General features: G+C 39.0%; 1 protein-coding gene across 1 annotated transcript; it reads right to left on the reverse strand.

Moving 5' to 3' along the window:
• Window positions 1-67: 67 nt before the first annotated feature.
• TUBE1 (tubulin epsilon 1) lies at window positions 68-13,588 on the reverse strand. Its single transcript, XM_032214891.1, has 12 exons — window positions 13,451-13,588; window positions 13,254-13,327; window positions 11,545-11,597; window positions 10,485-10,542; window positions 8,680-8,795; window positions 6,594-6,715; window positions 5,759-5,946; window positions 4,273-4,448; window positions 3,018-3,158; window positions 2,014-2,154; window positions 1,021-1,195; window positions 68-594 (listed from the first exon to the last, which is right to left on the reverse strand). The coding sequence occupies exons 1-12, from the start codon at window positions 13,473-13,475 to the stop codon at window positions 436-438; spliced, it is 1,428 nt and encodes a 475-aa protein (XP_032070782.1). The 5' UTR covers window positions 13,476-13,588; the 3' UTR covers window positions 68-435.
• Window positions 13,589-18,591: the final 5,003 nt, after the last annotated feature.

An 18,591-nucleotide genomic window follows, 5' to 3' on the forward strand; every position in this document is an offset into this window, starting at 1 on the left:
CAACTATGCACAGGTAATTTCAAATTCAACACAAGGGATTTTTAAAACATTTATTAAAGTATTAATAAAAATATCACAAGAAATATTTATATTCAAAATGTGCTCATTTCCAAAAATATACATACAAAAATAAACAGTGCTTAAGATAAAAGTGCATTTCATAATATGTAAGTTGCGATTTGCATTATCCAATCTCCGTACAGCCTCTGTGCAAGATAAAAAAATATTTTACAAAACTGTTCGGCAGACTGAATGTTTCCACTGTCTTTCAAGAGTAACAGTGCTTCTGGTTGTCCCAAAAGATAGTGTGTTAAGAATTTATCAGCCAGAACTAGCCTTACATTTTTCCAACTGAATTCAATACTCACCATATTGACTGCATGTGCATTTTTTTTTTGCAAATATTGAATTGTTTCCTGCTATGTCCCCGCATTGCTATATCATTATCTTTAGCCTTGGTGGATCTACTGCAGGGCCACTGTTAGCAGCTTCAAGCTGATTATAGTCCTCTATTAAATTTGACAGTGATGAAAGTGCTTCAGAGAAACAGTTCTGATCCATCCCATCAACTTGTAGGTAATGATGAAGGTGAGCCTGCAGAAACAAGTATTAATTTCAGTCATGCATTATACCTTACTGGGATAAATATTCCACATAAATGCAATTGTTCTCCTAAAATTGAAAAGAAAACAGAACGTATGATCACTTATGGTAGAAAAATCAGTGTGGTTTATTTATTTTTAAATCTAGGCTATCATGTCACTTGCACCCCCTCTTCAACCACACTCTCTCTCTTTTTTGTGTTCCCTTTCTCTCCCATTCTCGTTACATAATTTTGCACTGCAGTCAACTAGCCATTTACCTTCAAATATATTACAACCTTACTATAGAGTTTGTAAACAGGGAAGCCAACTAAGAGGACTACACTTTTTTTAATAGAGGATTTCCTAATATTGAGAATTATGCAAATGCAAATGAAGTACTTAAAATAGTTGCATGACTTTTCATTTTAGGGCATACCTTTTTCTTGTACAACTTCATGAATCTCTCTTTGAGTTCAATGAAAGTTGGTTTAATGCATGTGTTATTTGCCAGTGCCAACAAAGAATGGGAATGGCCAACTGGAGGTACTGAACATAAACCAGTTTTCCATCCTTCTTGATTCCAGGATACAAACTGAAGTGAAGGCTTCAACCTGCAACCAGAAAATTAGGGCTTGAAAAATAGCAAGCAGTAGTGCTACATTATGCTTCATAATTGAACTATAATTCCAGACAATAAAGTGAGATTGTGATTGACAAGGTTAGACTTGCATATCTCAAGGGTGCCTAGCTGGAGAAGATGCCATTACACAAAACAAAGTTAGTGGCAGATTTAACTATTTCCAATGATATTTAAACGGATGTCCACAGCACTAGTATGCAATAAAGACCTTCTAACTATCCTTTTAATGGAAGTGTGTTGAAAAGCCTATGCCAAAAATTGATGTTATATCTGAGTTTTACATTCTGTGGCTAGTTTTTAAACCACATTCAATTTTGATGGGATGCCTAAAAGATCTTGAGAACAGAGGAGGCAGTAAGACTCTTAAGGGAGAAAAACAACTTTATTACAAAAGAGACTCTTGAGTCCATGGAGGTGGGGGGAAACATGAGAAAAAGAATGGGCCTGTCTTAATACAGCAGGTGTAAGTTCTATAGGACAATGACTCTGTAGGCTTTATGATTCTTACATACTCCTAGCAATAAATATCTTTCTAGAAATCCAAGTGCCTCTTGTTTTCTGAGTTGGCCAACCTTGTAGGGCTTGGTATATTCATAAAGATATTAACATTACGTGTACATCAAATTCTATGTTAGAGAAAATGTAAGATTAAATTACCAAACGTTTCTGTATTCTCATAATATAATCATTTACAACATAGGCATAAGTGGCATTAAAAAGAGATCACACTAAGTTGTCCTTTTGAAAAAGCAGTTAATAATTCTTGAGAACATATATTTTAGTACAAACCGTTCAATATTTCTACGAAGATCTGAAACCTGTACATTTCCTCTGACTAAGAGGGCACAAGCAAGGTACAAATTACGTTTTGGATCAGCTCGTAACAGCTGGTGTTCTTTGCTAAAAGCATCAGAAAACATTTGATCCAACCTAAAAAACAGAGGAATTGTTTAACAGTATTAAGAATATATGCCAAGTAAGATAAATATGCATTTTGTATATATTCTGGTTGCAAGCTTTTAGAAACTATACTGTAGTTACAAATAGTAAGAATATATTTGTGAATTTTATTTCCTACAGTACCCCCCTTCCCGAAAGGTCAGGTACAAGTTCTATGGCATCTCAAAAAACAATATAATCTTCCCGAAAAAGAAAAGAAAATCAGATTTATTCACAGATTCTGACAATACAGCAGTCTGAAAAAAAGCAATATGGATTCTGGTCAAGTGAACAGAAAGCCTCATGTCTCCCAAAGAGATGTAGTTAAATACAATCCTTAGGTCAGAAAGGTTCTAGATTTAAATTATATATTACCTGAAATAATGAAAATGAATTCTTCCCTTTTTAGCATCCTTATTTACACACATCAATCAAACCGATCACATCACAAAGGTTTGAGAACTAGCAATAATAGTATCAATACACAAAAGGATAACACGACAGATAAGCCAGCTGCTTATCTTCTCAGTGCAGTTGGCAAATAATATGCCAGAGGCTTCAAACTATAAGAATGGATGGAAATGGAAAGCATAACTGAAGATGAACAAGCAGCAGACACAAGGCCAAGCATTATTTTTTCCTTTTAATTATATTTTATTTAGACTGCTGATCATTGATCCAAAGAAATATCATTTTTTCCTATTGATGTTACAAAGCAGATTCATTTTCAAGTTAGTATACAGTTGTCATTTTACATGTAAAAACAAAGCAGCCAAGAGTTGGGAGACTTCAAAGCACAATTCTATTTTTGACAAGTTACCCTTCTAGGAACAATGTTGAATAAAAATACTCACCGTCGCAAAGGCACGTTAACATCAGCCAGAGTATAAAGAGGAGTCAAGCTGGAAACTAGATAATGAAGTCGAGGAAAGGGAACCAAGTTCATGCTGATTTCATTAAGATCCATATTAAGAGATCCTTCAAATCTAGCAGAGCTGAAAATAACATAAGATACCACTTTATAATGCCTTGGTAAGGCCACACTTGGAATATTGCATTCAGTTTTGGTCGCCACGATGTAGAAAAGTTGTGGAGACTCTAGAAAGAGTGCAGAGAAGAGCAACAAAGATGATTAGGGGGCTGGAGGCTAAAACATATGAAGAACGGTTGCAGGAACTGGGTATGTTTAATTAAAAGAAGGACTAGGGGAGACATGATGGCAGTGTCCCAGTGTCTCAGGGGTTGCCACAAAGAAGAGGGAGTCAAACTATTCTCCAAGGCACCTGAGGGTAGAACAAGAAGCAATGGGTGGAAACTAATCAAGGAGAGAAGCAACTTAGAACTGAGGAGAAATTTCCTGACAGTTAGAACAATTAATCAGTGGAACAGCTTGCCTCCAGAAGTTGTGGTTGCCCCAACACTGGAAGTCTTTAAGAAGATGTTGGATAGCCATTTGTCTGAAAAGGTATAGGGTTTCCTGCTTAGGCAGGGGGTTGGACTAGAAGACCTCCAAGGTCCCTTCCAACTCTGCTATTGTATTGTAAGAGTTGTATAAAATCAAAAAGTCCTTTGGTTGCTTGAGAAGGAGATTACAGATCTTTTCTGCCAAGTTATGTGGTGCTTTAACAGCTCTGAGTTTAATAATCAGATTAATCATTATACTTATATTTCAAAAGGCTAGAAAGGGAAAAAAATCCTGTGACTTTGCCTATACTACAAGGCCCAGGCAGATGGAAATTCTACATAGGGATATGTTGATATTTTGCAAAGCTATACCTATGTTTATCTACTACACAGAAAGGATGCAGAAACAAAGTTTTAAACATTCCATTCAAAGCCAAAAAGAATGAATTTTATCCTTTCAATTTAGCAAGTGTGCTCAGGGGCTTTACAACCATTTTCTTTTAACTTTTTCTGCCACTCCCAGGACCTGGCTTTTTAAACTTCCCACAAAAATAACAATACTCATAGTTTTTTAAGGAAGTGGCTACTTGCAAAGAAGAAAGTGACTATGACCTGCCGAAAAATGCAGAAGCTTTATCTCAACAAAATAACATATTTTAGTGTAAGGACAATTTTATTTTTTTATTAAAAGGCTTAAAGGTTCACCTGGTCAGGTTCAATAGTAAGTTAGCCACAATGTTGTTCATAGCATCAAAAGGTTTTTCTTGAAGATGTTTTATTCCACCTGCACTCGAAGTCACCAAGCTGCTTTGCTTTACAGTTGATCCTAGTTTTCCAGAGTTGGTCATCTGGTTAATTTTACTAACTATGTCAAATAAAGACTTTGCAAGATGAAAAAAAACAATGAAAAACATTTACAGTATATTATGCAAAGTCAATAATTATTGTATAGTTCTAATTAAATCCATTGAGAAGGAAATATATTTTCAAAGAAGTTCATCCCAATGCAGGAATGCAGACTTATTAAGAAACCTAATAAGTCTACATTCCTTGTTTAAAATACATTTAAACCTCAAAAGACAAAATAAGCAAAACTACAATGGACTGGATTTTATAACAGAATGACAGATTTAGTTAATCTTAAGAGTAGCTCTATGAAATGGGTAGAGCTTATGATATTCTAAACAATGCTTTCAATTAAGGAATTGGATTAGGAAGAGGAAAAATCTAAGACCAGGTGCATGATTCATCGTGGATAATCGATATGTGATTGTGGATTGTCAATATCATTCAGCCCAATTCACAATGGAAATGTGAACAGCGGAATGAAATTTACACTGCCTTGGACTGCTAGAGATTGGACATACACATAAACAATAGTGTTGTTATTAAAACTAATTATAAAGTATTTTTTAATTAAAAAGTTGCAAGATGCTTCACAAATTTAACATCCAAACACATGCTAAGTGAAAGCAGACAACCAAGCAAAACATTTAATTCCTGTTAAGTGCAGAAAAATATATTCACATATACATACATTATATACACAAGAAAAGTAAAAAATTTACACAATATGAAGAGAAATCAGTATATATATAATCAGACTATCTCTGTCTGTGTATACACACACACACACAAATATATCAGAGGTGTCAAACTCGATTTCATTGAAAGCTGCATCACGTTTGTGTTTGATCCGGGGGGGCAGGGGGGGCGTGGCTAGGGTGGGCCTAGCCAGCTCGACGTCACTCATCGAGGCGGAGTCCGGGCAAGCCGTGCCCAGCCTGAGTTCTGTTTTCACTGGCAGAGGGCTGCAGGAGGCCGTCACGGCCAAAAACGGAGCTCGGGAGGACTGCACAGAGGGACCGCGGGCCACATTTAAGCATTCTGTGGGCCGGATACAGCCCAAGGGCCTTGAGTTTGACATCCCGGGTATAAACTTATACACACACATACATATTGGTCATATACTTTTTAAATAAGAAAATATTGTGTTTTTATTTATAAAAAGTGCAAAGATGTCTCTTTTGTTCATTTTAAAAAGCAAAGTTGTCATTGGTCTTGACTCAGAATAGTTCTACAATGGGAAAAGCATGTAGAAGCTATCAGTTCAGCATTTGCACTATGAAGTTTATATTAAAGAAAGAACTACCCTTCTAATGTAAATTCTCAGGCCCTGAAAAATGCTTACCTCATTTTCAATTGGTAATACACAGTCAGCATGTTCGGTGAGTTCCTTCATAGCCAATACACTGTTATATGGAGATGTGATGACATCATCCTCACGTGATGGATAAACGGAAGTCACAAATCTATATACTTCTGGAAATTCATCTTCAAGCACTGTTAGTAAAAATGTACCAAGACCAGATCCTGTTCCTAGAAGAAATAAGGAAATAACTACAATGACAAATGACTTGTCTTACAAATTATAAGAATTTTTTAAAAATTCAAAATCAATGTTTATACAATTTATTTCAGGCAACATCTATTGGAAAACCTATGAGAAAATGTCTTAGACAATGGCATTATGGAATGCAAGAACTCTCATATATATCAAAGAATTCAAAAGAAAGCTAACAGCAACATGATTTTTGTAAAGTAGTTAAATATAAAGAAAAATGTAATTTAAAAAAATTCCACTGAAATTCAGTAATAATTTTAATGAATATATCTTTTGAGGCAAATTGCAAGATATCTCCTTTATTTTAAACATCTCTTTTCATTTTAATTAATGCATTCAATTTTTATAGAAGTTTTGTAAACAGCGATTGGGCGTACTTTGCCCAATGCAATAGCACTTCCAATAACATGACCAGCAAGGTGGAAATGGAAAGAACCTGAAAAAATGTTGTCTCACAGCAAACAGGAAAACAACTGTGATGCTGGATTCAGTTCTAAGAAGTCAGAAATTTCTTTCCAATTTCAACCAAATGGAAATTTCTTATTGGATGTAACAGTATATGCCAAGTTTTCCTTCATGTCACCTGACATGGCTATATCTCTGGGACTAAAAAAATACTTACCCCCTCCCATTGAATGAATAACAAAGAAGCATTGCAGACAGTCACAGTGCTCTGCAGTTTTCCTCAATTTTTCAACAATATGCTCTCGGTACTGACATCCATACACATTCTGACCCACAGCCCTGAAAATAGGAGACTTTTAATATGCTACCCCTCTATTTTAGTGCTAATATTTAACATGCCATCTTTTGAGCTCATATGCATTAGTGTCAAATTTAAGCACAGCCCACATGAAAAATGGAAGCAGGCTACTTAGCCCCTTCCTCTTCTTTTGATTCCACTGGTTTGCTTTTCCCATTCCACAGCTAGCAAAGGCAAAAGAGCCATTTGGATCCGTTTCCCACAGAAAAGAAAACACCGGGAGCCACAAAGGTCCTAACTGGAAGCCCCCTGTTCAATTCTGGAGCTGACTGGAAGTTCAGTTCCCCCATCATAGAGTCTCCTCCTCCTCCTAGCACGGCATACTTTTTCCTCTACCTGTCATAACCGAAAGCCCTATCAATTGTGGAGACAACTGGAAAACTCTCCCCTTGCCATAGAGTCTTCTCCTGGCACACTGTGCTTATCTCCTTCCCTGCCCCACCGGAAGCTCCTCTCAAAATTATGGCGCCGACCGGTGACGGAGCCACAGCAAAGGGAGGAAAGAGCCACATGAGGCTCCAGAGCTGCAGTTTGCTGACCCCCAACCTAGACAGAAAGGGCAAAGTCTTTTGTCTTTTTAAGGTCATTCTTTGCCACCATAAAGACAAAAAAATAAACAAGAAAAATAAACAAGAAACAATTAAACTGATACCAATGAATCACTCTTAAATTCACACTCTACTAGTCTTCACAGGCAACTTAAAATGATTGTGGCCATAAGTGAAGAACTACCTGTACATACCTTCTATGTAATCTTAAGAGCATTTGTATGAAGTTGGGACTGAGGGTGCATGGAGGGCTTAAAGGTCTAAATCTTCTCTTTGGTTAGCTGCTGCAATTTGTTCTTAGATGACCAAATGAAATGAAGCAGCAGCAGTTAGGAACAGATCAGCATGTGCCTGATAGGAGAATTTGGACCAGCTGGATTCCTCCTCCCCACAAAACGAACTATTACCAACTGTTCTAACTGTTCTAAGAATTATTTCAAAAAGCAAGCAAACAGATTGCTCTTGTGTCATCTGGACGCAAGGGTTACCGTATTTTCGGAGTATAAGACGCACCGGAGTATAAGACACACCAAGGTTTTGTAGAGGCAAATTGAAAAAAAAAGAAGGTAGGTAGATAGTGGGATAGACAGGGCGAGAGAGAGAGAGAAATACAGTAGGTAGGTAGGGAGAGAGAGAGAGAGTAGTTAGGTAAGTAGATAAAGGGATAGAGAGAGAAATAGAGAGATAGAGAGGGAGAGTAGTTAGGTAGGTAAATAAAGGGATAGAGAGAAACAGAGAGTGTGTAGGTAGGTAGGTAGAGGGAGAGAGAAATAGAGATAGAGAGAAACACAGTAGATAGGTAGGTGTTTCTGCTGGCACAGAATTACACTTGATCAATGTAATTCTCATCCATCAGTTAAAGAGCTTTCCAAAAGGAAAAAAAAGTTTTTGCACTCTACAAACCTCCCTCAAAAAAGGCATGAATAGCCTTGGGGGGGGGGCACTTGCAGAGTGTTCCTGGGGGTGGGGTGGGGTGGAAATATGAGCAAAAAATGGTGTATTCGATGTATAAGACACATCCAGATTTTCAGCCTCTTTTTTGAGGAAAAAAGGTGCGTCTTATACTCTGAAAAATACGGTATTTACAACCAACTCTCCTATTGGAATAAGTCTAAGCCATCATATAAAGGTTTATGTTCCGAAAATCGGGATACAAAGTATACAATGAACTGATCAATACAATTATATGAAAAAAATGGAACGTCTATATATGTAAGCATGAAAATGGGAGATATGAGATATTTGGCAAAACAATTATAAATTTGGGTTTAAAATATTTATTTTAATATCCTTTCAGGGATTGTAGTAAGTGCAAAAGATAGAAAATTTCTATTGCATTTGAAGTTTTTCAAAGAGAATCTGGTTGAAGATTTTTATTAAACAGACTTTATTCTTACCAATTGTTCCCTGAGCCAGAAACATCTGTGATCAGCTGTTTGCTATCAAACACATCTCTTAATGGCCCCTGAAGAATTTCATTCACAACACCCTCTTCCATGTCAATCAGTAGAGCCTTAGGCAAGAGAATAAAAATAATTTATTCAGCATATCTTTAAAAACAGGACATAAAATAAAGTAGGTATTGGCTTTGTTTAATTTTCACATACTCTCTTAATTTTCAAAAAGCTGATTCCAGAAAAATGTACCCTAAATTTTCACATAAAATGAAATTTTAATTTCCATTACCATAATTAAAAAATTGCTCCAGGATTAAATGCATACAAACATTACATACAAATTAGTAAATGTAATTTATACTAAGTTATGCTTTTACTACACTAATATTTGCTATTATGTGTTAGTTAACTAGATTAATCAACATGATCTTGTCTCAACAAACATATTTCCAGCATGATTTTTTTTTTGGAAATAACTCTGATTAAACCTTGTAATTTTAATAATGATATTCAAGCCAAAAATACTTCTGTAGCAAGACTGCTCAGTCTGCTGACTCTTTATACGATAGTATATACCAACCCTTTCTGACAACTATAAAATAAAAAGGAAAAAGTTATCAAACAACCATAAAGTCATTTTTTTCATTAAGAGAAGCATCTGTGCAGGCAGATTTTTCTCTGTAATCTATCTGGAAAAGTGTTATTTTCATTTCTAAAATTTCTTATTTAGATTATGCTCACAATAAATTTATTAAACAAAATTTGTTTATATCTATCTATCTATCTATCTATCATCTATCTATCTATCTATCTATCTATCTATCTATCTATCTATCTATCTATCTACCTATCTACCTACCTACCTACCTACCTACCTACCTACCTACCATCCATCCATCCATCCATCCATCCATCCATCTACACACACACAAACTACTTACCTTACTGCTAATCCTATACTGTGTGTATGTACTGCATGTGTAAGAAATAAATTATATCTGACATGGTGTAACAGTGTTATAACCTGCACAGTAAAGTTCCTTCTAATAGCTCACTTTGCATTCCCTCTCCTATCTATTTGAAAATGGGGACAAAATATGAGCAGATATTCTAGAGCAGTGATGGCGAACCTTTTTTGGCTCATGTGCCAAAAGCGGGAGGAGCGCAGGGGGGTCCTGTGTGGGCGTGCCACACACATAATGCTATGCACACGGCCTCAGCATGCATGTGCGCACGACCAGCGCTCCTCCCCCCCATTTTTGGTGTCTTTTGTTCGCCCTTCCCAGGCTCCAGAGGCTTTATAGGAGCCTGGGGAGGGCAAAAACAGCCTCCCACGCAGGCCCTCCAGAGGCTTCAGGGGCCAATGTTCACTCTAAGCTGTGCGGGTCCGCGGCCATGCACATGGCAACAAAACATTGCACGGCAGTTTTCAACTGCTGCACAGTGGTTTTTGTGAGAGGCCTTCCATGATAATAGGGGAGGAGAGGCAGCCTGGAGACAGCAATCAGTTCTAGGTCCACAAGGCAGAAAGTAGCTGAGAGAAGGGGTGTGGGGGGTTGGGAGAAGGCATGGGACGGGCTCCCAGCAGCCGGGGGGGGGGGAGGAGGGAGAGAGAGAGAGAGAGAAGCTGAGAGAAGGGGTGTGGGGGTTGGGACAAAAACCTCACTTGTTTAACCAAACACATAAATATTATTTCAATAGTTACAGGGTAAATATGTTTGAAAATAAAACTTTCCAAATTAGGAACATTTTACAGTAGTCTACAAATTAAAGGCAGGGTTAAATTAAATAGTTTCTTCTCTTACACGTGCTTTTAAGGAACAGATTTTTCCTCTGGAAATGTCAGCACTGTCACCATCTGTTCTAGAAAAATCAGAACAAGGATAGTTATAATCATGAATAAAGCTCAGCCTGCCTTTGCAGGTGACACCACACGCATTTTATAAAAGAAAAATATTGACACAAAAACTGAAAAATGCTTTTCCTAATGCAAAATAAAGAAACAAGAGAAAGATAAATATTAAAAAAGATGCTTGGTATATGTAACTCTTTTTGCAGGATCTCAAATAGATAACACTGGAAGACTATAATATTATTAGCACTATCTGATAGCAAGCCAAATAAGAGGGTTTTTTTTTCAGTGCAACTTGATAAAGCGATGGAATTGTAACAGGTCATTATATTAGGAAATCAGAGAGATACAACTATACCATGCAGGCAATGGAGCTCTGGCTTGGAAATAGTTTTTTGTTCAGGCTATGGAGGATAGCAAGTAAAATTGGATGAACAGTTAATATCTTCTCTATCCACCCCACCACCTTTGCTGCCAACTTATGTCCTAATAGTTCAGAGATAAAAAAACAGAACTATGATATTATTCTAAAATGATGAATACCAAGAATTATGGCCCAGTCAGAATAAGTTAAGTCATGGCAGTGGTGTAACATTTAATTAAATTTCTATACCGCAAATCTCATCTAAGTGACAGTTTACAAATAAACATATTCTAAGTCTGCAACAAGTTGACATGAATATCACAACACAACCTACCCACTGGGATTTCATTTACCTAATCCAGCAATAAAGAGATGCAAGCTTAAATTTTATACTTGCTTAATTAAACCCCGTTGAATTGCTCACATACTGGATTATAACAAAGCAGATTACTTATACAGCATCAATGACATGCAGTGAACGATAAAGTCATACCATTAATGTCAGAACTTTATCTTTCAAAAGATAGAAGAAAATGCTAACGTTCAGCAATGCAAAGTCTGATACAAAAGAATCTCTCAGCATATACAGAACAGTTTTAAAACCAAGTGTCTCATTTAACATATTACTGTACTTCCCAAAGAAACTTACCTAGTGTTCACATTTCTAAAGAAACTGCTTAATGCTTCATCATAAAGTCCTTTCTAAAATAATAAAAAATACTTTAAGTAAAAACCAAACTTTGAACTTGCGCTATAAATTCTAGCACAAACATTTCAAAATAACTTTTTGAGATTATATTCCTCATTGTATTTCAAAAACTATTGGTGTGATTCAAAGAATACATCATGCGTTTATTTTGTTTTCTTGTACAGATATATTCCTAAGTTATTTCAACTACTATTCTGCAAGATGGCTTTGGATTTTTGGACAGATAAGTTGTAAGCAGGGTCAAGGCATACTGAACACTAGTCTCTCAAAATCTTACAGTAAAATTCATGTTAATAACTGTAAATAACATAACTGAATTATAATACTATTAATTAAAACAATGAATAATAATGAGTTTGGTAGTACCCTTTCAAACTGAAAAAAGTTAAAAAAAGCATAAAGTTTTTTTGAATTACAGCTTACTTCCTCCTTATTCTATGATGGCAAGGCTTGCTATAGATTTTAACATTTTTTCCCTGATTTTAGATTTAGTTCATACACACAGTGCTTCCGAGTATAGCAATGTATGTAAGTTCAACCTCCCCTCCTCCCACTGACCTTCAAATCAGATATAATGGAACTTATGGATGGTTTCTTCAGCTTTTCACTGCAGGTAACAAAAAAGCATCCCCAAGGAAATTGTAAAGTGTACATCTTGCTTTTGGCGAATAGCATGGGACAAAGAAGTGTATATTTTGAACTTTGGTCTTGGAGAAGTCTCCTGAGAATGGGTCTGCGACAACTTGCTGCAGCCAACTCACCATGGCCAACTCACCGCGGAACAAGAGTTACAAATATGGAAGAAATAATGGAATTGAATCACTAAAGAAAGGATGCCAAAGGAGGGACAAAACGAAATGTGAATGACAAGAATTTAAATATTTTAAATAATTAAATTGTTGAGTTGTCCTGCGTCAAGCTGGCCGCTGTGAGTTGGCTGTGGAGAGTTGTCCCATTCTTCCTGAGATTATTCTAAATAAAACAAGTGATGGACCACTGAACCAAGCAGCCCAGAGTTCTGAATCATGTCTACTCCTGATGTGAAGACCTCACTCTCTAGAAAAGGATGAGAAAGGAGAGGAGAAAGAGAAGAAGGTGACCAGCAGTGAAGTGGAGGGACTCCGGTTTACAGAGGCATGAGTGCACCATTGGAAGACCTGAAAGGATCAGGTTAGAGACAGATAATCGTGGAGAACATCTGGTTGACTGAAGCCAAAACAACTTGATGGTACAGAATTCACCAATAACCGAAGAGGCTGTCTGCGCAAAGCCACGTGAAAAAAGGAATAAAATAAAAAGGGGTCGATGGATTTTACTGGAATCTCACTCCACCTACTGGTTTGCTGGGGAGCTCCAGAGCATCATTGGAATCGTAGCCATGGTAACAGAACGCATAAATGACGGCGATGGCGGAAACCACCTCGCCTCAAAGGAGGGGAATCTTCGTTGCGGCGTTCCGACTCGGTACCCTGTTTGCTGGGGTCTTATGTAGATGGACCACAATGGCAAAACAATGAAGTAAAGACCCCCCCTTTTTTAAAAACAACGAGAAGGGAAGCAGGTGAACAAGGAACCTTTGAAAAGCATAACCACGCATGCGCTCATACTAGTAGAGACGCCGCGTTTTTAAAAGAGGCGGGACTTGTTACCTTGTTAACAGTCGCGTGCTCCCGTAACGCCAGATCCCAAAATCGGCAGCCTATTTGGTTTCCGCATTGACCCACTGTATGGGGAGAGAGGAAAAAGAAAAAAAAAAGAGAAGAGGGAGGTATCCGTCATGGAAGCAATACGGAGGAAAGTAGTAAAGGGAAAAAAAAAAGATACTGGGAATGTCGCGCACGCTCACCCTGGACTACTACGGACTGCGTCATAACTGCTGCTCGCGCCGGTCTCGTGTCTCACGCAGGTCGCGGCTGAAAGATACTTCTCTCCCTCCCTCCCTCCCTCCCCCCGCCGCGCCGTTTGGAAGCGGCTTCAGAGTGGGAACGCGGACCACCTCCCCCCCCCCGCCTTGCTGATTGGACGCTCGCGCGCGGGCGAACCAACGGACATGGCTGGTGTGATGGTTTGCAGTAGAGTGGGAGGAGGGAACGGTTTCAGCCCTTGCTTTGGGCGCATGCGCTGAGGCCTTTTCACCGATAAGAGCGGTTTTGAACTCTTCCCGCCTGCGATAATGCCGGCTTATTTCGGAGTTTATCGGAGTTTGTCGCTCGTTTGGGGTTTTTCCCTTCAGGATGGTGACCGGCACGACTCGTTGGCAAAAGAGTACTCATATCTTCACGTAGCAACGAGAATTATGACGCCAGCCTTTGTTAACCAGCCTCTGGTGACTGATCTGCTTTCATGGATGATAATCGAAAGGAAGCTATATAGAGAGAGGCTTCTTCAAGTCGAGCTCGCCTTCTGAGACTCCGAAAACACATTCGGATTATGCTTTTGGCGGCAATTATCGAAGTGATATTTGGGACGTTTTCCCCATATATCTATATCTATCTCTTAGTGGAAATGGTCGCTGTCACCCACCTCCACCCCGTTTGGGAAACACTTTAAGATGAAACACATAAAAGAGTACGGCTAGTCCTCTACTTAAGCCCAAAATCTCTTTTAATAAGTGAGAGATTTGTTAAATGAGTTTTGCCCCATTTTATGACTTTTTTTTGCCACAGTTGTTAAGTGGGTTACTGCAGTTGATAAGTTAGTAACCTGGCTATTAACTTTGTAAGTCGAGGATTACCTGTATAGTATTCTTGAGTGGAAATAGATCGTAGAGGTAGAATACATTCTTATTTTAAAATAATTTTGATGCTAGTTTATATAAGTCTTCATTTTACTATTTAAATTGTAACATACAAGCATACTTCAAGAGTGGTTTGTTTTTAAGACTAGTGCAATATGTGGTGAATATTAAAATACCAGTAGCAGTCAGCTTTTTTGGGTTTCCCTGTACATATAAAAGTTAGGTTTACATTTTGCATTTAAGTCTATTAAGTGCATAATATGCTTAGCTTAATTTAAAATACTTATTTTTAAAAACTGTTAATCATTTGAAATGTCAACCAGTCACAAGCTTTTTGTAGGTGGAGGGGTTTGTAAAAAATGCAATACCTGCAAAGTGCAATATAGTGAAGCAAGTTATGTCTGTATATATATGTTCATAACCCCGTGAAACATTTTAGATTATCACTAGATATGGATTTTTGTGGCTTCTCAATTCATTGTTTTGACAGAGAAATGATGGATTGTTTTCCTAACATTAAAAAAAATCAATGATTAATACTAGTAAATAGAACATTGTAATTGTTTCCCTGATTTCAGTCATTTCATGATTAGGACAAAACACAAAGAACAGCTGAAGTCTCCTCAAAAACACACATCCATAGAACATCTTAAAAAGTAAGATATTCTTAAAACAATATGGCTTACTATTGGTTTCTTCCTGTTATGTGGTTTGGGTTTCTTTACTATTTGATTAATAAATAAATATTTAGCATATAAAACTTGTATTCCATTAAGGTGTTTTCTGTAAATCAGAATTTGGCCTGACTGACCTGGTTAATAACATGCTGCCATTTGCCAAGGCAGTCACTTAATCTGAGCTGAATATAAGAAAAGGATAAATCTGTATCATAATCTTCAAATATGTGCACTCATACTGATTTAAGCTGCTCTAGCAGCTGGCCATTTAATCCAATTTAAGGTCTGAAACCAGAAATATGTTAGGATGGTCTCTTGTCCTGTTCCTCGTTGAAAACATGACTACATTAAGCTATACCACTCTTAAGAATTTTGATTGCTCATCTCTCCTCTCTGTTTATAATACTTAATGTTCTAAGCTTGTATAAATTTTCATGTAAATCAAATATTGCTAATGTCATAATTAGTTAAGGTAAGAACTGAACATGATTTTTTTGCAATGATTTTGTAAAAGCCAAGATAATCTAGTTCAGAGTTCCCCAATCTCTCCGGCTTTGTGGACTGGCTGGGATGGGGTGGGGAGAGAGGGGAGGGTTCGGACTGCGGGGTTTTATGGAACTTTTTCAAATATTAATCTACAATTTGAATTCACATTTAGGAGGCCTAATTCCTAGAATAATGAGGGGTGATTTTTGCTTTAATATGAAGCATTGTAGGAAGAATCATAAGGGAAGCGGGGGAACCCTTGCAGGGCAGAGCTGAGGATTATGCCCAATTCTTAGCGGACAAAATTGCTCGGTTTCGGTCGGACTTGGACTCCATCCCTGCAGTTCCAGCCGAGGCACAAGAGGATCAGACGGAACATCTCTGGGTTGAGTTTCAGGATGTTACCCCCGGGGATGTGGACAAGGCCATGAGGGCTGTGAGTGCCTCCACTTGCGTACTGGACCCGTGTCCCTCATGGCTGGTTACCAGCAGCAGTGAGGTGACACGAGGCTGGATCCAGGCGGTCGTGACCGCCTCTCTCCGGGAGGGGAACTTCCCCGCCGCACTGAAAGCGGCGGTGGTGAGACCCCTCCTAAAGAAGCCATCTTTGGATCCAGCTGTCCTTAATAACTATCGTCCAGTCTCCAACCTTCCCTTCCTCGGGAAGGTTGTTGAGAAGGTGGTGGCCTTTCAGCTCCAGCGGTCCTTGGAGGAAGCAAACTATCTTGACCCCTTCCAGTCAGGCTTCAGACCCGGTTACAGCACAGAAACCGCTTTGGTCGCATTGACCGATGATCTTTGGAGAGCCAGAGATGGAGGATTTTCCTCCATCCTGGTTCTCCTTGACCTCTCAGCGGCTTTCGATACCATCGACCATGGTATCCTTCTGCGACGACTGCGGGAGGTGGGAGTGGGAGGCACCGTACTGCGGTGGTTCTCTTCCTACCTCTCGGACAGGTCGCAGTTGGTGTTAGTGGGGGGGCAGAGATCGTCCCCTAGGCCCCTAACATATGGGGTGCCTCAGGGCTCGGTCTTATCCCCCCTACTATTTAACATCTACATGAAACCGCTGGGAGAGATCATCCGCAGGCACGGGATCAGATACCATCAATATGCGGACGATACTCAACTGTATCTGTCCGCCCCGTGCCAACTCAATGAAGCGGCAGACGTGATGAACCGAGGCCTGGAGGCTGTTATGGACTGGATGCGGGCTAACAAGCTTGTGCTCAACCCAGAAAAGACCGAGTGGCTGCTGTGTTTCCCTCCCAAAGATTCCACCAATATTCCATCTCTCAGGCTGGGGGGTCAAATTCTATACCCCTCAGAGAGGGTTCGCAACTTGGGAGTCCTCCTAGATCCACAGCTATCGTTTGACCACCACCTAACGGCTGTGGCTAGGGGGGCATTCGCCCAGGTTCGCCTGGTGCGCCAGTTGCGACCCTACCTGAATCGGGAGGCACTCACAACAGTCACTCGGGCCCTTGTGACCTCTAGGCTGGAATACTGCAATGTGCTCTACATGGGGCTGCCCTTGAAGAGCATCCGGCGTCTTCAGCTGGTACAGAACGCGGCCGCGCGAGCGATTGTGGGTGCACCGCGGTTCACCCACATAACACCTATCCTCCGCGAGCTGCGCTGGCTACCTGTCGATTTCCGGATGCGCTTCAAGGTGCTATTAGTCACCCATAAAGCCCTGCATGGTAGTGGATCTGGATACTTGAGAGACCGCCTTCTGCCAATTACCTCCCTGCGACCAATTAGATCACACAGATTGGGCCTCCTCCGTATTCCATCGGCCAGCCAGTGTCGGCTGGCAACCACAAGGAGGAGGGCCTACTCAGTAGTAGCCCCGACCCTTTGGAACGAACTCCCCGTGGAGATTCGTACCCTCACCACCGTCCAGGCCTTCCGCACAGCCTTGAAGAACTGGCTAGCCCGTCAGGCCTGGGGACAGAGATAGTTGCCCCTCCCGAATGATGAATGCATGTTGCCTATTGTTTTTTACTACATGTGCCTATGTTATTGTTTGCATTTCCCCCTCCCTGATTTTATGTGAGCCGCCCTGAGTCCCCTCAGGGAAAAGGGCGGCCTACAAATGTCAATAAAATCACTAAAAAATCACTAAAAAATTACCCCCCTTTATTTCCATGCCACCAGTGAGGACAAAAAAACCCATCTATAGAAGCTAAAGCAATACCTGCCTCTGAGCCAGAATGGCCTCCAGTATCCCCCATTAGAGGACTGAGATAGGCTGAATTGACAGGATTAAGTATTCAATACTTAAGTATTAAACATAAAGCCACACATAATTTGCATTCCCACCTTTCCCAAGCCTTGACCCTAACCACCACCCAAGAAACCAAAAGGGACAATTAGAATACAGAATGCAGTCTAATACAATAAACCCACCAGCCATCTCAATCTCATAGGTCCAACAGGGTATAAAATCACTCTACTATCCATGTTAGGCTGTCAGTTGTCCCAGAACCAATGCTGAGTCACTTCCCTTCTGATTCCTACATAAATGGAGACTCTTCCTGCAGCCTGCCTCCCAATTCATTGACTCCTGTGTCTTTCCCCCAGCTTGGAACTGGAATGGATTTTTTTCCTACACTGTTATGAACAAATGCCTACACCAGAAATTTGTATAGAACAACATTTTATTTGTTTCATTCATATTTATTTAAAAATGTTTTTATGTCAACTGGTGTTTTTAATTTCACTGTATAAAAATGAATGAATTTGCTATAAATTTAGACTAGGTCTGGCGTTTGGAAATTTGAACATTTAATAATTTTAAAAGCATGTGCAGTTTAATATATATTGTCAAGTTTGAGTATTATTTGAGAAAAATGTTAAAATGGAAGGTGGATATAGTTAAAAACCACCTTTCCTCCTAAAATTACTTTAAATAATGAATATATTACTTCACTTCTTGTTTTCATAGGAGAAAATCTGATTTTCTTATAATTATCAGTAAAGTTAGAATTGTGCAGCATAAATAGATATATAAATAAGTAACAGATGCATAAAATATTCACTTTTGCTAATAATGGATCAATTTATTTGTTATGTGTAGAAGCA

The sequence above is a fragment of the Thamnophis elegans genome, chromosome 4, assembly GCF_009769535.1.
Source record: "Thamnophis elegans isolate rThaEle1 chromosome 4, rThaEle1.pri, whole genome shotgun sequence".
NCBI lineage: Eukaryota > Metazoa > Chordata > Lepidosauria > Squamata > Colubridae > Thamnophis > Thamnophis elegans.